At 41.5% G+C, this 23071-nt stretch overlaps 1 protein-coding gene across 1 annotated transcript; it reads left to right on the plus strand.

Moving 5' to 3' along the window:
• The first annotated feature begins 242 nt into the window (after positions 1-242).
• Positions 243-22570, plus strand: gpr37b (G protein-coupled receptor 37b). Its single transcript, XM_067581472.1, has 2 exons — positions 243-6297; positions 17944-22570. Exons 1-2 carry the CDS (start codon positions 5248-5250, stop codon positions 18757-18759), a joined length of 1866 nt encoding a protein of 621 aa, XP_067437573.1. The 5' UTR covers positions 243-5247; the 3' UTR covers positions 18760-22570.
• Positions 22571-23071: the final 501 nt, after the last annotated feature.

The raw sequence follows: 23071 nt of genomic DNA on the forward strand, positions 1-23071 counted from the left end.
TCAAAGTAACCTCTACCCCTGTTTCTGCCTCCCTTTTTTGTCAAATATTCACTTTGCATGCTAATAACATCACCTCTCCACCTTTATTGGAGGAGTAAATGTGTTAATCTCAAGTAGGATGAGAGAAATGGACAACAGGAGAGTAATCAAATAGGTGAAAGCCAATTACAAAGAGTAAAGACATTAAGATAAATTTCTCAAAATGGCAAACGATATATTAATTTGTCTGCTCCTGCCTCGGAGAAAAAGTACGTGCGGGAGATAAAATTGGGAGGGAGATAAGACAATATAAGCAATGAGAGAGAGTAAAAGGAAAAGTGCAGACAAATGAAAATTAAAGGTTCACTTCATTTAAATATATATATTATAGATTTCTGTAACTGTTTTATTCAACAGTTCTGGTACAGTCTCTTATGGTAAAATTAAGGGATAATACCAAACTTGATGTTTTTAGAATATCTAAACAATTATCGAATTCTTTTCCTCATCTTGTTTGTGCATATTTACCAAATGGAATAAATGTGAATAAATCTGAGGTCATACTTTTTCAAAATAGTCTTTTGGGAGAATTTTCAGATGTTGCTATTCCATAAAATCACCAGCAGATGGAGGCGTTTACTAACTATATGTTGACCTGACTTCAGCTACATGAGTGATGTGTTTATCATGACTACAGCCTGGCAGAAATAGACACCTAAGAGCCTTTTGGAGATGTGCTGACACTATTGAGAGATAATGTTATTCATTATAGAAGGATGACGCTTAAAGGACGACAATGTCTCCAGTGAAAAGCTCTCAGAACAACAGCCCTCTGTGTTAGACTATAAGCAGTGTGATAAAAGCCTTAAATGATAGGTTCGCAATATATCAAGCCTGCCTTAAAACAACAGTCAGATGTCCTAATTAATATTGAAACAGGTTGTGCTTGCCGTAATCACTCCTCCTGTTCATATTGACCATTAAAAGATCCCCTCCAAATGTGCTTATAATGTAAATGATGGGAGCCAAAATCCACAGTTTAACTGAAGACAATATGAAGCTTCGGCCATCTGGGTTAGTCAAATAAAGTGGATATCTTCCACAGTTGCAGTCTTTTAAGTAAAAAATTCCCTCTTTGTGTCTTGACTGACAGTGTTTTCCTGTTCAGCTGCAGTAGAAGGATCATAACAAAAAGAGGGAATCTGGCACTAAAAAGTCATAAACCTATTAGAGAACTAAAGATATTGACTTGATTTGACTAATTTGAACATCTGAAGCCTCATATTAGCTTCAAATAACCTTTAAATACACTTTTGCACGGAAGGAGGACTGGATTTTGTTCCTCATCACTTACATTGACAGTGCATTATGAAGGGATCTCATAAAGGCCAGTAAGAATTACAGCAAGAAAAATATGTCAATTTTCATTTAGGCACCTGACTATTGTTTTAAGATAGACTTGAAAAATTGTGAACCTGTCCTTTGACATGCTCAATAGCAAACAAACTGACTATTGGACAAAGAGAAGTGAAAGTACAGCGCTAAAGGTCATCTCATCCTACAACAGCAGACACATAAATCTGCCTGCAATGTCAAATGCTGAAGAAACTTAATGACTATGAAAATCAGACTGCCATTTCAGTAAATCACTCTTAACTCTCTCTCATATCACACATAGTTTATGAAGACAATTTCACAGTGACATGGTCTTACAAATTGCAGTTACAGGCTTACTGACTAATACAAATTTCCACCCCTCCATTTATTTATATAGAAAAAAATAACTTTTTGAGACAAGACCACAGGGAGGTGGAAGTGTAAATAATTTAAATGGGTAAAATTATGAAAACTGTTTCCCCCACTGGAGCTTCCTGCACTGTAATCAAATTGAATCAAACTGCTTCTATAATTAATTGAAGCCACCATGTAATGTAGGCTTGTGAGTGGGCCTGTTGTCTGTTTTTGTTTGGCATGTGTGAATGCACGAGTCATGGGGTGCCTGTGTGTGACTCTCTTCAGGGTTTGTGTGTGTATAATTTATTTTCCACACAGCACAAAAACAGTGAAATCCATGAAATCTTCATGGCTCTGGCGTGTTCTTCTTGCCGACTGCACGTCCTACTAAACTCAAGACTCTTTACTGTGTGTGCACTCATTCCCTTATTTGTGCTTCGTGCGTACACGCATGGTGTGTGCCCTTGATGTCCCTCTGTGTCTCAACCTCTGAGTGTTTCCATGCATGAGTACATCTGCAAGGGAACCTCTCTTCTTTATCTACACCCACACATGCCGACTAACAGTGTCTCCGTGGACCAAACGTACAATAGACATGATAATTACATGTGAAGTGATGCCCTGTGCCTTCCAGCTGATTAAAAATGGTACTGTGGGTTGCTGTGGTGGTATTTTCAAGGTCAGACACACGGTGTAATTTGAAGGATTTAACCTGTGAAGCCCAACAAATCCTGAACATTTACTGAGTGATTAGGTTTGTAAAGGTTTGCTCGTATTTAGAGGACTTGTTTCAAAATCAAAGGGTAATATCGAATGTTTCCATTTATGAAATTCTGCAAAGTTTGGATGCAAAAAGTGAATCCTCTCCCTTCCCTTCCCTTCAGCAGCTGCTGTATGCCTTTGAGCAAACCAAGTCTCCCAATTGCTCCAATATATATTACCTTCTCTTGCTGTGGGGATCATTAAAGTTTCATCAATTCCAAAATACCCAAGGCACTCCGTAGACTTTTCTTGGTGCCACTTTACATGTAGAACTTCTTCCTTTTAACTCGAATCAAGGTCAGATGAAGATATTGGCGGGAGCAACTCGAGTTATCTGTCTTCAGTAGTCTCCCCCCTGTGTGAAACTTGGCTGTGCGAGCATGTGTGTGCTTGTGTGTGTGTGTGCTCCCCTGGTTGGAATTGGCTCCAATCACCTTTGATGTAGAAGGTCACCAGCTAGATGTCCGCTGTGTCTGCCAATTCACTCTCCCCTCTCTGTCTCTCCCCATACCTGCGTATGTTTTTGGAAAAGTAACACACAAGTAAATAAGCCTGCAAATATGTTCTCTGTAAAGTTATGTGCATATAACGACATATTTATGTTTGTACAGTATTTCCACAATCTATGAAGCATGTCTGTGCATATTTCAACATGTGTTATGTGTGAACATGCATGTATTCCCTTTATTCCCGCATGGTAGAAACTGCAGTTTGTGGTCTGAGACTCAGACTCAGTGTAAAAGGTCTACTTGCAGTACTTAGAGCACTTGAGACATAATGTGCTCATTTAATTTAGTCCTAAGAGTCCCTTGAATTATTGACTCAGCTTGACATGCAGTACTGTACTTACTCACAGGTTGTGGGTTGTGTATGTACACGCAATACAATGTGTGTGTATTTAATCACTGTAGCAACACATCCTTTAACACTGGAGACTTAAAGTATATACATGTTATTAGCTCAAATAGAAGAAATTGCAGTAAGCTACTGAGACAGACAGACAGACAGGTGAAATCAACATTTATAAGTGCATTATAACATCACGGTGTTTCACTTTGAGATAATTAACACAATACACTTAAAACCCAACCACAAACATTCCTCTAAGTTATAAGTTCAGGTAAGTAAGTTTCAGAAAATTACTGCAAGTCTGCATGTGTAGCCTCTTACTAAAGCCTCCAACATTTAGTCAAATATCTTTTAGATAGGCCTATTAAATGACCTCAAGCACCCTTTTTTTAATGGAAGGCCAAATTTTTATGGAGACATGGTGCAGTTATTGATGCATGCAGCAGTAGAACAAGCTGCAATCAATGTTCATATCCCCTACAGTTAGGTTAGATCAATCAAGAAACCAGATCAAGATCACTTTTCAGACTTGGTGGTGCTTGCAACCCAGCCAGTTACTGATGTGGGGGCTGACCCCGAATGAGCAGGGACCCTGGAACGTGAATATTTCAAATAGGAAAGCTGTCAGAGCTGTTGTTGGGCTGTTTTATAGTGTTTACTACTTGCAGCAATAAATTAATGAATACCATGAATAATGAAGCTAGATTAACTATCAAGGGTCTAATGATTAGTCTGAAAATGTTAGTTTTCCTAACACAAATAAAAATATGCCTGGAGGGGAAACAAGTGCATCTTCTTCTTATGGGGTTTCACTTGTATCATCTGATTCCCTTTCAGATACAGTATGTTCAACTGGGCAGAATAATCATTAAAATAATAATCTTAGATGAAAACGATTTATTTTCAGAGTGCAACTATCTCTCTCCACTGCCCTAATCTCCTTGAATCAAAATCACATTTGAAATTTAATATGCATTTTGTCCAAGTGCGTCGGTATCACAGCGCCGCCTGTGCGTAAAAATTAAAAACTGAGTAATATATTTATTAGCAGGTCTGTCGGGCGTGGCATGGCTTGTCTGCCGGGGGGGCTGTAGCTGTAGTCTGCTCCAGGGCTGTTGGATGCTCCATGATGGATGAGGAGTGACAGATCGGGGTTAGCCGCCAGGGGAGTCCATTTTCTTGCAGTGCACGGTCCTACCAGAGGAGAAAGCAGAAGAGGAGGAGGAGGAGGAGAGACACTGACTGGACGCAGGAGGAGGAAGGGACGAGAAACAGAGAGGAGCGACCGAGTTCCACCCCTCCTCTCTTTCCTTCTCTGTCACCCTCTCTCTCTCTCTCTCTCCTCTCTCTCTCTACTCCCGTGCATCACAGCGTAGTGGGCTTTACCCGGTCTGCACCGCATTGACGCTGCTGCTGCTGCCGCCGCTGCTGCTGCTGCTGCTGCTGCCAGGCGACCCAACCCACTGAACTAACGCACCAACATACACACACACATACACACAGGGAGAGAACCGGTCCATTTGGTTGCTATTACCCACAGCGGGAAGTGGAAGCTGTGCGGATTGTGTACGTATTGTGCGGATATGCAACAATTCCCTCTCTACCTCTCATTACTTCTTTCTCTCTGGATTCGCTGTCCTGCTCGGTAATGTCAAGACTTTGGGAGCGGGAGTGACTCGGATAGGAGGCTGCGGCTTGGAGATTATTGCGGCTGCGGTACATAGCGCACGGCAAGAAATTTGGATACAAGTTTGCACAGCTCGCGTCATGAATGTAGCTGTTTAATTGAAACCGTGAGCCCCCACCTTCCCGTGCTGTGTCCAACATGGGTGTTGACTGAATGGAAGAGTGTCCTCGCGCTGCCACAGAGGTATGAGGATGTACTTGTGAGGATTAAAACCGCGCTCAAGTAATTCTCGGACCATGCAGATTCTGCCGCCTAGGACGTTATTTGTGTTACTAGCCCACGCACATGTCTTATTATCTCTGAGAAATAATGGAGAAGTACGAACTAAGGAGGTCAGCAACACAAGCGCATACTCTGCCAGGACTTTCCATGGGTCACTCCGGGAGAGTCATCAAAACAAAGCCCGAGACCGTGCGCTCTCGGCGGGGTACGCCACAGGTGCTTCCTCGGCGGAGCGGGCAATTCTCAGAGGGACCCTTAACTCCACTCACCCCTGGAAAAGGGTAATTGCAGGAGAAACGAGGCGATTTGGACACAACAAACGCGACTTCAATAGGACAGTGACACCCATGGAGGATCCCAACGCTGCCTCACATTGGGACCCGACGCGCCACCATAATAAGAGGATAAAGTTGAATGGCGGTCTTAGTAGTACGGGGACGCCAGCAGGTGGACACTACAATGTGGCTAAGCCCTCTTCAATGGGCCGGGGAGACGGAGGAGGGGGACCTGAGGAGGGCGACAGGCACAAGAGAGGCACAAAAGACGAGCAGAAGAAAGCTTGGAAGAGGGGGAGAAACCGACTGAACAAAAGCGCAGGGGTTTTGGCTCAGCCTCACGCGTCGCCGTGGGAACCCATCCCAAAGCCGGTGGCCCTCACCGCCACCGACCTGCCCTTTGACCTCTTCACCAGGAGGCCCGAGTTCTTCACTTTCAGAGAGGAGAACCCCTGGGACGCCACGCCGATCACCCCTCCCAGCTCGCCGGACTTCGGGGACGAGATCAAGAACCCATTTTATCCGGTGACAAGTGAGACTTATGGCGCTTACGCGATCACGTGTGTCTCCGGCGTTATTTTCCTAGTGGGGATAGCGGGCAACATCGCCATCCTGTGCATCGTGTGCCAGAACTACTACATGAAGAGCATCTCCAACTCACTGCTGGCTAATTTGGCTGTGTGGGATTTTGTGCTCATCTTCTTCTGCCTGCCCATGGTGGTTTTCCATGAACTGACCAAGTCCTGGCTGCTGGGGGAATTCACCTGCAAAGTGGTGCCCTATGTGGAGGTAATTACATTTTATTCTTCCTTGTATTCTGTGATACATTTTTATCTTGCCCTGAATATCTCAGGGACAATTATTTCATATTGTAGTGGAGATGATGTTTTGAGGCAATGCCTACAGGCAGGATTCCCATCTGCAGGGATGACAGATGGTAAATGGGGCTCAACCAGTGTCATTATATCATCCACCTTGTCTGAAAGTGATAACACCTCCATAGTGACATAATCTGTTGCACTTTGGGGCATGCAAATTAAGTTCCACACTCTTTTCACCTGAGTAAATGCACTTATAGAATCGAGTTTCAGTTTTTAAACCCTGACTGGCCAGAAAGTACACAGCTACTGTATAGGATGTCACCTCAGCCAATAACAAGGGCACTCTGTTTATGTTGTGGACCTGCTACTGGTGAGAGAGCCTCACCTAGCCCTCAGGCATGTAGACATACACACGAATACACATTAGGATGTAAGGCCACAGTATAACTCTCTTTCTCCTGTTGCTTGAGCTACACATACATTGCAACTGATATAGAACATTGTAGGTGTCTCTCTCCTTGTCCTGATTTTCTGTTCCTCTTTCGCTCACAGAGACACACACCTGTGTTCATGAGCGGTGAAGGGATGCTAGACAGGTTGTTTACACCATGTTGATACCTTTCCTTTGTGTGCTTACCACAATCACACCAGTGTCAGATTCACCCGAAAGGTGAACATCTTTTGTATAGAGCAGGGGGTTTCCAGCTCAGGGGTCTTAAGCTTATTTCCAATGGCCTTTGTAACAACCTGGCTTAAGGAAAGACAGAGAGGAGACATGGTTTAAATGATTGAATTTGACCCAAATACAAGATAAATGAAAGTACTGTATAACAAACCGATTTGGAACAGATGAAGCTGCGGGTGTTATCAGTGTCAGTGGCAACAGAGGTGCAGGAAAAAGAGGAAGGCGCATGAAACCAAACCCAGAAAAAACTGGATGGCAAGCAGAGAGAGACAGAGAAAGAGGCTGACACCAGCTTCTATAGCCACACAGTGAGCCAGACCAGACTCCACCCTCCAGAGATGCAGAAGAGTATGCAGATGGAGAGGCCAGTCACATCAAGAAGTGATAATATGAGAAGGTGAACAATATAAGCCTCCTCCCAAACCCACAGAATTAGTCATTTTAGCAAATGCCCAAAAACAATATATGTTTAGGTTACAGTCAATATATTTTGTCATTTAATTTTAAGGACTTTTGGTGTATTATCCTCATATTGCCATCAGTTTTGATGCAAAAGGTTCATTTGAGAGTAATTTGGAGATCTTGAGCTTTGGTTTTCACAAAATGTGAAGCACCGATGGCTTTGATTGAAAAGAAACCTTCAATAATCTCCTTACAGAATGATGTGACAAACTGTTTGCAGAGCCACATTGATTAGTTAATCATTTCAGTGTGAAATGGACTTTTTTCTGGTCTTCTGCAATGCAGTTTTGCTGCCTCTCATTTTAAGAATGACACCTCTAGTAGTTTGGCAAAAAAAGTAGACCATAACTAGTGAAATAGAAATGTGCTTTAGAGTCACAGCCTACTTTCCCGCTCATGCTCACCTGCATCAGGCATTCATTTCAGTTGTCTCATTGTTCGAGTCAAAAGCTAGAACTGACAATTTTCCATGCATGCATTAAATTTCAGCATGATTCCAGTTCAAAAACAAGAAGATTTTGCTTTCAATATGTTGCATTTGCACCATCCTCTCTCCTCTTTGCCATCATTGTCCTCACTGACCACATACTGTATAATCATAGTGCAGCATCTCATTTGCAAACACCTGAGTCTGTATGTTTTAACTAATGGGGGATCGGAGGGAAGCAGACCCCCTCCCTGTGTTATTGCATATGAGCTACCCAAGGACCACAGGATATTATTGAATAACTTTAATAATAACATTTGCACTTCCAGTGCACAGACCAAATGGTTACTATTAATATAGAGAATCCCCGTGTGTTTATTATTGCATGTGTATATGCATTTTATAGTGCATATCTATCAGGACATGTGCACTGGGCCTGTGTGTGTTCACAGTGCCTTCAGTGTGTGTGTGTGTGTGTGTTTGTGCGCTGCCGCGTGCATGTGTCAAAACAGGCCGTGAGTAATGCAGCCTCGGGCTCACTCTCTCCCTGTGGAACATTCAGTGAAACACACACACTCACACTCACACTCACACTCTCTCACACACACACACACACACACACACACACTCTCACACACACACACACACACACACACACACACACACACACACACACACACACACACACACACACACACACACACATTCTTCACTTAACCCAAATTCAGTCCCAGGGGATAGCAATATTTGACCTAAAATAAACACATGGATACTCAGTCACACATGCTTGCATATACATGCAACAATTAACCCAACTGCATGTGAGCATGCATGCATAATCAGAAGGTGGTATAGATAATGTATTATCAGTGTCCACTTAGAGAGGAGCCTCCCATGGTGCTGCCTTGAGTAAACCTGGTTTTATTCAGTGTTTAGCAGACTTTGGAATTTTCCAAACCTCAAATAGAAAGCATTTTTTGTTGTAAGATGTGAGAAAGCACAGCAAGAAAATAAAGATGTGGGCAACAGCCAGCCTGCATTATTTCAGATACACTCCTGTTTCATGGTGCTGTCATTGCAGACAACCCCTCTGGGCAGTGATGCACAGAGCAACAAATTCAGGCAAAACTAATGGGCAATAATTTGGTTTTGCACCTGGCAGTTGATTAGGATGAGACTTTAAAGCAGGCTAAAATAACAGATAACCAGTGCAGTAAGCATTTTATAAGCCACAGGGGGAAACTGAGTCATTTGTCAGGGTTCATACAGAGCTATGCTGCTGCAACGCAGAGATTTTTAAAAGTTTTTGTCTCATTAGGCCTACGGTAAATAAAGAAATGCGTAGGAATCACCAACTGAGAAAAACAAGCAGCATTGCATGGTGAGATCTAATAGTGATAATATTGTATATGTATCGTTTTCAAGCAGTATTACATGATTTTTTACTGGCGGGTGTTTAACAGCTGGAAAAACACGGTTGTTTACAAGATGATAATGTATAAAATTTGTATATTTAAGTCCAAATGTATGTATATGAACAAAACTAGAACCATGTATCCATGGTTACTTTGTCAGATACAATCTGCCCATGAGGTGGTCGTATATAGTCTCACAATTATTTTGAAAGCTGTGCAGCAGCCTAATGACTGCTCCCCTTAGAAGACAGACATGGATGTGTACACACCTTTTTTTAAACCTGATTTACAGCTAATTGCCAATCATCATCATGGAACATAAATCTAGCGACTCCCTAAAGGCTAATTCTCTCCTTAGTCATATACTGGCAGTTCCATTACCAGTCCTGCCCTATCACTGTCTCCATATGTTACATAATGTAGTTTGATCCACAATGGCTTCTCTTAGTTGATTGTACAAATGTAAGTAATAATATTGTGTCCACATCTACATGTCAGACTTAATCAAGTCCTTATTTTACTCATATTCTCTTCCTGATGTTGTTTTCTATACTAATACTAGCATCTAATTCTTAGTTAACAAAATGGTGTATGTATTTCTTTAGTTTGTGTGCCTCATTTATACATTTGGCCTCTACTGTGTTGTACAATACCCTCTAGTCAGAAACTGTAGGCTGTTTTTGCTATGGTACAGTGGAGTGGGCCTAAGCAGGCAAAAGACAGAGAAACAGACTATTGAAGCAGAGCAGGAAAGAGGCTGAGGAAAGAGAGAGAGAGAAGGCGAGAGAGGCACAAGGCTGCATGGAACCACAAAGGTAGACACATGTATTGTGTAGAAATTGGCTGTAATGGCAGGACATACATCAGCTTGACACATTCAAATTCACTGACAATACGTTGTTCCAACTCACAGATGCACATACACGAACACACACCTTGAAGAAACTAAATCAGAATTACAAATTCGGTTTCAGGAACATGAGGCCATATCACAGGACCAGGAGGGCCCACATCCAATCGTTGTTTTCTTTCTAGTGTTCCTATTAGGACTGGGTGACACATCAAACTAATTAGATTAATTCTATTTTTTGTTTTTGCACAATGTGTAAAATGCCTACATTGTGAAAATCAGGTTATTACAGCGCGCACAAAAAGCTTATTTTTGGTCAAAATGTAATGTAGATGCTAGCTGACGACATGAGCCATTTTGAGTCATGGCAGTCCTGTAAACTGGGATGTTTTGGGGACTTTTGTGACTCCAGGTGGCGAGCTGTCTCTGGCTATCTCATCTATGAGAAAGACAGACTGAAAATGACTCTGCACACTGATCTGTGCTCTCAGTTTCGGTTTGCATTGATGAGGTATAATTTCTGGTTACCAGAGTTGAAGCATTGGGAGTCGACTGAACAGTGTGCAGATTCTACTTAGTCTGTCTCTACCTGCTGGGTAGCTAACCTTAGCTGGCAGCAGTCTGCAGATATCAGATTGATGTCTTGTTAAGAAACACAAACAGCAGCGGATCAATTAGTGAGTGGACACTTCTGCTCTGTCTGTGCTGAAACTGATTATTAAACTGGATGTGATCTACTTAGTTGAAGCATCTGGTACTGACAGGCAATAGCTGTGTGGGAACCTGTATTTTATGTGTAATGATGACAGCCTTGCAGGTGGTGCAGGTCTTTTATTATTCTTGCACAACTGTTTAAAAAAATGATGTTTCAATCCTGCATTTTGCAGGCAAACAAAAATTGCTTAAAATTGTGAATCAACCCCAAGCTTAAAAAAAATATGGATTGTATTTTTTGGCCATATCACATAGCCTTTGTTCTTTAATTCAAAAATGAAAACTTCCCCAATCACCAGATATAATGAATAATTATCATTGGACCTTTATGGGAAGCTGTGGAAATTTCCACCACTTTCATATATCAAGAAAATAGGTAAGTCCAGGTTCTCACTAGATACAGTTTTATACAGCCAGCCCCATTGGTCTGTTTGTCTATCTAGCATACAATCTAGCCTTCACACACACACACACGCACGCGCAGAAAGTCAGTAGGGTGTGCTGATCTTCCAGATGGGTGGGATGGCCTTCTCTCTACTGATCGCTGCCCACGGCTGTTCTCCCTCTCGCTCCCTCTCTCTGCATCAGCTATCTGTGATTAGAAGCGAGCCTCAGGGGGAACACACACTCACACACACACACAGTGACACAGACACACTTAATACGGCATGAAAGCATTTGGGCACACACACCCAATTGTGCATATACTGTACACTGAATGCGCACATAAAGTAACAGAATACACGTCACATAAACACAACTTAGGTACACGGATGCATACACTAGATGTCGTGCCCTCAGCCCGTCTATTAGGCTCACGCATGATAGCTAATTGGAAGAAATGTAAATTATTCAGGGTATATAATTAGTGGCTTTACATAATGCATGATCGTGAGTCCATTCAGTCAGCTTTTTGTCCATGGATGAGTAGATATTGTGTTTTGTATGATGAGACAAGCCCACACAACAGAACGAAGGGAAGATTAGGCTTGCTGTTGAATGTAATTAACCAAACTGATAATTATCCATGTAGATATGAAATATTCATTCGGTGATTAGCATTATGAATTAGGTAAAGTGGTGAAACGAAAAAGAACGGCTTATCAGTTTCAGATCAGCAAAGAACAGGCCAACATGTACAGTAGCTAGCCTCCATAGAGTGGAGTAGAATAGAAAATAAAAGCTTCTGCGTTCGGCATCGCCTCCAACACAACACTTTGAGACTGGGGTCAATGACCTGGAAACAGGACTTTTCTGGCAGCCGCTGTGCACTGAGAGACAAATAAATTTTTTAATGTCCAGGGGAATTCTGCCACAGGTCAGGATATAATTTAATGGAAGAGAAATTTATTGTCTGGAAGAAACTGCCTCAGACACACAGTAAAACACAGAGACAGAAAGCAACAGCTTAGAGTAGAATAATGGACGGTTGCTATTAATTTAATTAAAGAAAAGAAAGAAGCAAGAAGAACATTGGTGCGTGCACTGCTCGCCCCACTTATTTGTGACTTCTATGGATCTTTGTTCCAGGCTGGCAGCACCCTGAAGGACTTTAAACAATTTAATATAAAAGTTACAATTAGAGCCTGTTCTTGCCTTTGTTTTGTCTCTGAATAGAATAGAATAGTTGAGCTTGAAGATTCATTTTTGACCTGGAAACAAAATATTTCAGTCACATGGTCCACTTTCAACCACATCACAACTAGTCTGCCAATTATTTTTCCAATAAATCAACTATCTAATTCATCAACTATCCATTGCAGCTCTACGTAGGTCATGTGATAACAACTTAACCATTTCCATGACAACTTAGCAACTCCATCAACTGAGGAAGGTCACATATTGTGGTTGAAAGCTTTTTTGTCAAGCTGGAATAGAATAGAATAGAATAGAAACCGTAACAAAAATAGGCAGCTGTGGCCGTTTAAAGGTCCATGCTCTAACAATCTCAGAGAGGAATCTTTATCAGCCCACAAGGATGGATTCAGCGATGAGTCTGTCTGCCATTATCCCACACACACATGGTCATAAGTGTGCACCATCCAAAACTAGTATTCACCCACAATGAAATACTAATTTTAATAATTATGCATATATATGGACATGCACACACACAAATGGGTGTGCATGCTGACCCACATCCCTCTCTCTCTCTCTCAGACACACAGCCCAGCTGTTAGACGGATGGTGGCTGTCAGTGGCAGGGTCTCTCTGGTTAGAGTTATGGTCTGGTGAAGTCTGCACTGGGTCACACACACACACACACACAAACACACACACACACTCAACCTAGAAAAAAGACTGCAGCTGGAATAACCCTTTGTCTCCCTGGCTCATAAGACTTTGTGTGTGTGTGTCTGTGTGTGTATGTGTGTGTGTGTGTCTCCACATTAGCTCATTCATCACCTGATAACACCCATTACCCCTGACAGCGGCTGTAGTCACAGTATGGCCACACAGGCTCCATCATAGTCCTTGTTAAGACCCAATTAATAACGCAAGGCCTTTGTGCCACCAGCTCACAGGACCTTTAATCAGGAAGTTAATGGGCTGTTATTAAAAACAGCACCAGGGGAAAATGTCTCTCTCACCTGCTGTGCTGATAGACGGCCAGAACCTAAAAAACATGTGTTATGGATGAAAAGCCTTTTCATGTGTGGGGTTTTTTGAGCCCTTGAAGTCCAAGGTTGAGAAAAAATAGATATTATGAAGTGCAAAAACTGCACTGCTTTACAACTTGTATATTATCACTTAATGACAAGTGATTTTGAAATTTTTAAGTCATAACTTGTTGGATTAACATTTCAAAAAGACCTTATTTAAGGGAGGTTAATAAACATAGAAATAGTAAGGTGTATCTATCAAACATTTTCTTCATCAGTCAATCTGCTATTTTTGGCAATGTTAGCGGCCGGTTGGTCCACCACTTTGGTCCAGACTAAAATGTCTCAACAGCCATTGAATGGATTGGTATGAACTCTCCTTTAGCGCCACCAGTAGGTCAAATTTTTCACTCATCCATTGAAATATCTCAACATCTACTAGATAGATTGGGTTTTTCACAGACAGTCATGGTTCCCAAAGGATGTATCCTAAAGACTTTGGTGATCCTTTGACTTTTCCTGTGGCATCACCATGATGTCCACATTTGTGGTTTTGAGTGAAATATTTCATTACAACAATTGGATTGATTGCCATGAAATTTGGCGCACACATTAATGTCCCCCTTAGGATGAATTGTAATCATTAAGATAGCTCCATTATCAATTAAAAAGATTGTCAGATTGTCCGATACTTTTTATGACCAAATACTAATAATATTCTCATCAGCCTTAGCTGTACATAGTGTTTCATGCTAATTAGCCAATGTTAGCAACACTGACTTCAATGATTAATAAATCATTAAAATGGTTGACAATTAAATTTACAAATAATTCATATATTGAATAGTCAAGCTAAATTTGGAGGCAAAGAATTTTCTTTCTTGTTTGCTTTGTGTTTTCTTGAAAACTGCATTACTGTTTTAAATAAGTAGTAAGATTTAAATAAGATTTTAGAGGTACCATTTCCAGGCCCGAGGTTAGCAGTCCTGTCATCTTGCCAGCAGGTAAAATGAACATGACAGGGCCAAGGCAGCTGTTTGGAAGAAACGCCAGAATAACATATTTAATCATTATAAAGATTTCTCTTCCTGTCACTTTAAACTGTCTTACTTGATGTCTTTGCCTGCAAGTGTTCCCTATTCACCCTCTCTCCTTTCTTTACTTCTTTCTCTCATTCTTGGTTTCCCCTACTCTTTCCATTCTTCTTCTGTCCTTGTTTTTCATTCCCTCATTTGCATAACCCCCTTCCATAAACACACAGCTTCATCACCCCACCAGGGCTGACTCTTGGACTCTCTCTCTCTCATCTCTCCTCTAGTACAAAGCTATACTTGTTCGCCCTGCCCTTGCTCTCCGCCCCGACACACTGATCAAAGCTGGGTTTCCTGGTCCTCCATGACAGCCTTTAAAGCCATTCCAGCCCTGTTGTTCAAGCCATGAAATATTCACTGTGTGCAAGCACCTGTCCATGTGTACAGAATGGGGGTTTTTTGTGTGTGTGTTCACTACCATATGGGAATGTGGGTGTGCTTTGTGTGCATGTTTATGGAGGAAGGAATTATGCTTCTTCATCTGTTAGAATAAAAAACCTTTTTTCTAGGGATGTAGGACAAATTAACAGAGGTAGATTATGTCATGTTGTAAGTAGTAGTTTTGACAATATAAAGCCAGATATATGTCTGTCAAAACGCCTCATTGTTTTCCTTTAAAACACTCAAATGTATTCCAGTGTTACAGAGTGTAAACTGTGGATTGGGTTGAAGAAATAAAAAGCAAACAGCCATTTCAGTGAATGATATCCACACTGACGGATGAGTCAGAGAATGACCTGAGAGGAGTGGCTATGACTACATTTTACAAGAAAATGTTAAAGGAAGCTTCTACATTTCCTTGCAATCACTGTGCAGTCAGTTCATGGGGACATCTGAAACTTAAATTCACTAGCTGTATGACTGGTGAATCTGTCAAAAGCTGGTGGTGGTAAAATGGTTGTGTTTACTGTGAAGTATACATGCATTATTTCCCATATTAATGCCTATAATAATGGTATTAATGTATGTTCTACTGCTCCGTTCCAACTGATCCATCACACTTTTTTGTACAGTTTCAGACACCTGTCATGCTGCCATAGACATTTTGGTGGCAAGTGCAGTAAAAGAAAAAGCCATATCTGAGCTCTTTAAAATCTGCTTTTTCTGTTGTTCATACCAGTTAGAAACACCTGAAGACATTGATGAAAAAGAGCTCAGTCTCCTGCTTATCAGATTTTTGCACCTGGCTTTCCAAACATTGCTAACTAACTATAAGATGACAACTTCTGCCAAGCACACTTATATTTTGATGGGCATTTTTGTCACCTTGCCAAATCAACTAAAGGATTAATCTGTCCACAGTGTGAATAAACTACCTAAATAAACATGCTTGACTTAAACCCACCTCAAATTGCTTTTGAAAAGCCATCACCTAAAGGTATACTATACAGGATTTGTCGGATGGTGTTTGTAAACACCATTCAAAGTTGGCCCCTCCTCCTCAGCTCAACGAGAGAGAGCGAGAGAGAGAGCAGTGGTGGTTGAGTGAGCCAGAGAGTGAATGAAGACTGAGCAGCGCTGACAAGAACAAAGCAGTGAATCAGATAAACAAAACTTATTTTCTTATTGTTTCATGGCGGCTATGTTCTAAAGCACAAATAAACACACCCACACCTCCACACAACCCTGCTGGAAAGTGCCACATTGCTGTATTGTATGTGAATGCAGCAGAAGCAACACTTCATCCTGTCGCTGTGGCCTCTCTGCTCTGCATGTGTGTGTAGCTCAGCCCCGCCCTCGGTCAAACAGACACAGACAGAGAGCAGAGGAGAGAGACAGAGACAGTGATGTAACCTGGTCGCTATGCTACGAGTCCTGACCTCACACCCTGAGTGCTTTTATTGGCTGGAGGCTACGCACCCACTACCCAAAGGTTGACACATGGAAATGTTCCAAACACAGCAACATAATATGAAAATACAGGCAGAGGGCAGAGTCTCTGTAGATACATACACCACCACACACTTCTAGTGGGTTATAAGTGATGATTGAGAGGGATTATTTTTATATGAGTCTATAGGATAATCCTGTATAGTATGCCTTTAAAAACCGAATTAATAATTATTGTTCTGCTTTGGCTAAATTTCAAAACAATTCACTGCAAGACTGTGGTGTGACGGCAGGCTTCCTGGTTCAAAACGCAGTCACATTGATCACAGTTACTGTTCAGAGTGCTGTAGTCTGTTGGCAGTTTGTCTACCCCACTTACCTCTTGCTGTTCCGTATGGTCGCCCTTCATTAGCCTGGTTAGGATGTGTGTCAGAAGGTCAGTGTGTGTGTGTGTGTCAGGCCTACCCACACAGAACATCATGCAGTGTGTGGATATCTATATCTGTCCAGGAAGTATGTGTTTAGAGCACTAAAGCCGTGGCTCACTGGGGCCATCTGGGAAGCTGGCTCTTGTAATTAAATTTGATATGACAGGAGGAACGGAGGGAGGAAAGGAAGAGGGGATGTTTAAAGGGAAACAATGTGAGACACACACTCTCCAGCTGCAGAGGAATATTTTGCAGGGTGCCCACTCTGCCGAAATGATAATCCAACAGATGCTTTCACATGCTGAAGAAGTTTGTGCACTCTGACAATTCTGTGCAACAAGAATGTGAAGGCAACTGCCTGTTAATTAACAGAAAAACACTGGAATGTTTAGGGAGGTATGTTAATTAGTAAGATTGTCATTGATCGGGAAGGGTGAAAAGACATTTGAATGAATGAATGCGGCAATGACGGCTTTTAATCCACCCTCTCACTCACTCACTAGCTGTGTGTGTGGTCTCACATGCTCTTTCTTTTCCCTCACACATACAATCATGTTTCAGAGAAGGATGCTACACTGTGGTAATAGCAGCTTACAACCTTTCATTGTGTGTTCTGTTGCTCCACTGCTTATAATTACACCAGTGTCAGGTGCACCAAGAGGCCAATACCATTGCCGTGTGTTCTGCGGGGGGGGGGGGGGGGGGGGGCTGACTTGTCAACTGGTAGTAAGGCCTCCGTTTGTAAAGTACTTGTGTACTGCACAGCAACAATGTAACAGACTTTCTTCCACAGGAGCTAATTTTGTCAGTTTCTTGTTATTCTCCTATTCAACCTTGACTATAAGTTCAGTCAGTGTTGCATGCAGCTCAGCCCATCTGTCAGTTGAAATGCTTGTAAATTATCACTTGCATGAGGCTACTGTCAGCTCAAGCTCTGTGACTCTCTCTTTTCTCTACTCCCCTTCCCTGCAGACGTGCTGTTTCATGCATAGTGTTTCAAAATACAAAGTTCTTGAGGAAAATACAAAGTTCTTGAGTGAGCCTCTACACGTCACATTTAGTGTACTCAGTGACTAATGTGACAAAATCATTTCTGCTTGTTTCCTCAGGTGGCCTCCCTAGGTGTGACCACTTTCACCCTGTGCGCCCTGTGCATTGACCGCTTCCGTGCGGCCACCAATGTCCAGATGTACTACGAGATGATCGAGAACTGCACCTCCACTACAGCCAAGTTAGCCGTCATCTGGATTGGGGCTCTCCTATTGGCTCTCCCGGAGCTCCTCATTCGACAGCTGGTAACCGAAGACACAGGAATCCCAGACGAACCTCCCGTTGAACGCTGTATCATCAGGATATCCACTTCACTACCTGACATGCTCTACGTCCTGGGCTTGACCTACGAGGGTGCTCGGCTGTGGTGGTGCTTCGGTTGCTACTTTTGCCTCCCAACCCTCTTTACCATTGGATGCTCACTGGTGACAGCACGCAAGATCCGGCGCGCAGAGCAGGCCAGCGTGCGCAGCAACAAGAAGCAGATCCGGTTGGAGAGCCAGATGAACTGCACAGTTGTGGCACTGGCAATCGTCTACGGTGCGTGCGTGGTGCCTGAGAACATCTGCAACATAGTTTCTGCGTACATGGCAGCCGGTGTTCCTGAGCACACCATGTCTGTCCTCCATCTTCTCTCCCAGCTGCTGCTCTTCTGTCGGGCCGCTGTGACGCCTGCACTGCTGCTTCTCCTTTGTCGCCCGCTGGGCAGGGCCTTCCTGGAATGCTGCTGTTGCTGCTGCTGTAACCACGCCCCCTCCTCGGCCACAGCTAGTGACGATAACGAACACGAGTGTACCACCGAGCTGGAGCTGTCGCCGTTCAGCACCATCCGCAGGGAGCTGAGTAACTACACACCTGCTGGCTCCAACTGCTAAACTGACATTCCTCATCAGGGATGGAGATTTCACTAGCCTGCAATTAGCCTCTGGCTAGTATTTCTCAGACTTGGCTAGGAGAGATTTGCCTTACCTAGTCTAGTCACATTTTCAAATGGGTGCATGAATGAACTTGGACACTGAATAATCACATTCAATCAGTGTCCTAAATCCTCAACTCTCATTCCTAATATTAATACTGTACATTTACAGTAACTGTGTAACCCTTTTTTTTCAGAAAAGCTAACAAAAAGCAAACTGTTTTTTCCACTCATGCCCTGGGGTGCTTGTAAAACAGGGTCAGTACATATTTTTACAGGAACTACACACTGGTCATCGTCTAATGTTAGCAATCCTGCCTGAAACCTTTAAAACGTACAAACCTCCCTGCTATAGACCTTGTATGCCTAAATATCTTGTTTGGACAGTTGGGATGGCCTCTTGTCACCTGTCTGATGTCACTTTCCTCACAAGAGGTTTGTATCAGGTTAGAGGACAAAATCCATGCTACAGTATGTTAGTAAGGGAACATAAATATTTATACTGTACAATATAAAAGGGGTACGTTTGTACAGAATACATGTCACAGTAGGTTCTGTTAAAGATGACAAAACAGTTTGTAATGATCCTGGCTGATAAATGTGTTCAGCTACCAGAAATAATATTTATGTATGGGAAACTGTACTGTACACCCTAGGGGAGAAATAATCAATGCCAATCACCTTCCAAATGGTTCAATGGTGAAATTATAAGGACTAAGCTAATTAATCACAGAGCAGTCATGTATAATAATTAAAATACTGCATCCAGTAGGCTGACACTGCATATAGAAGTACAGGACAGTTTAGAGACTACATCCGCTGTAAATGTACAGTTCATATATCGGTGCACACATTTATAGTCCTTGTGGCTGGGGAACTAGGCTTATGATAATTGAACTAGCGCAGGGTGTCTCTGCAGTAATGACAGTTTGCAAGAAGAAAACACAGAGTGGAGATTGCACTGGAGAATCTAAATATACACAACACTTACACTGTACATCGGAAAACCATCAAGTTGACTCTGCGTTAAACATAACTGGGCTGGTCTCAGAGAAACACAAACACGGACTCGAGTGGAATGAAAAGGTTTGGAGTGGACTAATGTAATCAAATTAAAGTTGAATGGAGTGGAATGGAATCGAATGAAACGCCACAATTAAATTGAATGGAGTGAATATAAATAGAGTGGAAAGTAATGGAACACAACACCGTGGAATATAATTGAAAGGGATGGACTCAGCACGGACTGGACTGAAAATAAATATCTGCACTACACTGTTATATCATGTTACGCCTTACACTTTGGGCTGTATATATACTGTACACTTTCTTCGGTGCTCTTATGATGAATGCGCTGTAAACAACAAATCCATCGGTTCAACTTAGAATTGCAAGCAATTGAGCTGCGCACTTTGTTTCTGGTCAAGAAAACAGATTGCAGTTAGCCTATCTGTGACTCTGAAATAATACACCAACAATAGTGCGGAAAGAAAATCAATGTAGAGTTTAACAGCTGCCACAGCTACTGTTTAGAGAGATCGCCTGAATCTTTGAGTAAAAATACTGCCTTTATTTCAAATGATGGTTGTTAGATGGTTAAATTACAAGTATGGTAGCATTTATTTTACAGTACAGTAATTAGGTCACCAGTAAATATTTCTAAACAAAAAGATAATTACTTGTAATTGTAGTTATACTGTAATAGATGCAATAATTAACTAGTATCTACATATTTTTATTATTACATTGGTACAGAAATATAATTACTTTCTATTATGTAAAATAGTAACAGGTACAGTGGTTAGCAATCAATTACTTGGTAATTACACCATGTTATTAAATTATTATTACAAAAAAAGTGCCAATACTGCATAATTACATTGTAAATACTAGGTAATTGCTGGTCTGTAAATATAGAGGGAATTATATATTTGTACCAATAATCGCTGCAAAGTTCATTGGAAATATAAAGTAGCTGTTTCATTTGTGTACAAATCATTACATTATAATTACTGAACTGTAAAACAAAGTGCTACCACAAGTATGTAAATCAGCTCAAAAGCGAGACAGCCATTTTAAAGAGTAGAAAAAACTTGATCTCTGATATCCTTGTAATTTCATTACTTAAGTTTTTAAGGAGAACCAATGAAATGTTTTTCACAGTGTATAAATTTACACGTGTATTGTACTGTAAATCTGTTTTCTTAATCCTGCTAATCAGACCTGGGTCAAAACAAGGTTCAAACCACTAAAGTATATCACTTATTACAATGCAGCCAATCAAAATTTTGGTAAAAACTTTAAAGCCCAAACATTTCATGTTTGCATTTAAAGAACCAGTGTGTAGGATTTAGTGGCATCTAGCAGTGAGGTTGCAGATTGCAACCAACTCGCAAAAGGCCCTCTGTGGAGCCAGTATTTGGTTTGTCTGTTCTGGGCTGCTGTAGAAACATGGTGGTGCAACATGGCGGCCTCCATGGAAGGGGACCAGCTCCCTATGTAGATATAAAGGGCTCATTCTAAGGTAATGAAAACACAATGACTATTATTTTCATGGGATTACACACTAATCAGAACATACTTATAGATATTATATTCCATTTCTGCCAAGTCCCTTCTGGTAGATGCCACTAAATTCTACAAACTGCACCTTTAAAAAATGGTTTGAGGGCTTCTTAGGATGACCAAAATGACTCTAAAATGAGCCTTTATTTTATTTGTAAAACTTGTTAAAAAAATTAAATTCAATTTCTTTAAATATTTATAATGGTGGTAATCATGTGATGACCCAAGTGTGATGTTCATTGGTATACTGTATATTGCGATGAATCTTTTGCATACGGTTCTGCACTGCCAAACACCTTCTCTCTGTCTGTCTCTTGTGCTCTTGTGGTAGTAGCACACTATCTCTGGGTGTCTCTCTCAGCACGGAGGTCAGTTTGCTCTCAGCTCCATCCATACAGAAAGAAGAGTATTACTACAAAACACAGATCATGAAAGCTTTGACAGCACCCAGGGCCAGTCATACTTAAAATATACACATTCACTATAGTGTGAGAAACTGTGGCTAAAGGGTGTTTTTTTCCTGCCACAGCTGCACAGCTGGAGGCAACATCCCTTTGGCTCTAATGAACTCCAGTTTATGAGCTCCAAGAGATTCAGGTGGATGTAGCCTCTGGTTGATGCTGACCACAGTTCTTCAAGTTAATAGAGAAAATAGGCAGGAACATAGCAGTTCTGCAACAAAGTGACAACAAAGTGTCCTGCAGCCTGTTTGACAACTCATTTTATTACCATCACTATCAGGGCAAATGTTTAAATTTGTCCAGGGATCTTAGTTTATATGTCCTCTCACAGCTTTTCCTAATCACTTCATGAACTTGGGATGGATGTTTTGTATTTAAACCTGTTTTCCGATGGGACTGAAGGTAAACTGATCTCCTAAACCTGATGATCTTTTTCTGCATATTTCTGGGAGTATAGCTCATTCTAAATGGCTCAGTGTGTAGTGACGTGGTTCAAACTATTAATGAAGTGATTCTTGTAAATCAGTCAGTGAGACGTTTATTCTGAACTTTGTGGGTATCCTCTTCACTCTGAGCAAAATGTGTCTGTATTTGATACCTGAAAATGTAAGCACACAACCACTGTTGTCTCGAAGTCTAGTCACTGGTTTCTAAATAGCTTTTTATATAGCCAAAAACTGTCCCTTTGTTTATCAAAGAACTTTATCTTGAAAACTGTATATTAAAATCCTAAATGTACTATTACTGTTGTGTTGATTTTGATTTGTTGTGTGTATTAGGGGCATTGGCTTTCTTTGTTTCATCTCGAATGCCTTGAGTTAGCCTTTCACTGTTTCACTTCACTACAACAGAACTCTTTCCAAAAAACGCTTCCAGTTTATTCAAAGCAAAGAAAAAAGATCCTACCTCCATGCCAAAGTGTTGTTGCCATGGATACAATCACTGTAAGGGATACTACAGCAAATTAATATTGCTCTTCCATAAAGTCCTGAGACTTGTGAGAGACAGAATAATAAAAATCAATGCAGTAAAGGCCAAGAGATCCTGACTTTTGGTCTCTAGCATGAGTCAAACTCCAAAAATACTGGATCCTACTATTCCCACAATGCAACTTGATGGTGTTTTTTTTAATTAGACCCAGGTTTATCAAACTACATGGCTCTTGGTTGTAAAGCAGGGATTATGTTATAAGGAAATCAAAACAATCTGGCGACTGACAATAAATTGTGTTGCACTTAACCTCAT

Source organism: Thunnus thynnus, chromosome 23 (assembly GCF_963924715.1).
Source record: "Thunnus thynnus chromosome 23, fThuThy2.1, whole genome shotgun sequence".
Taxonomy (NCBI): Eukaryota; Metazoa; Chordata; class Actinopteri; order Scombriformes; family Scombridae; genus Thunnus; species Thunnus thynnus.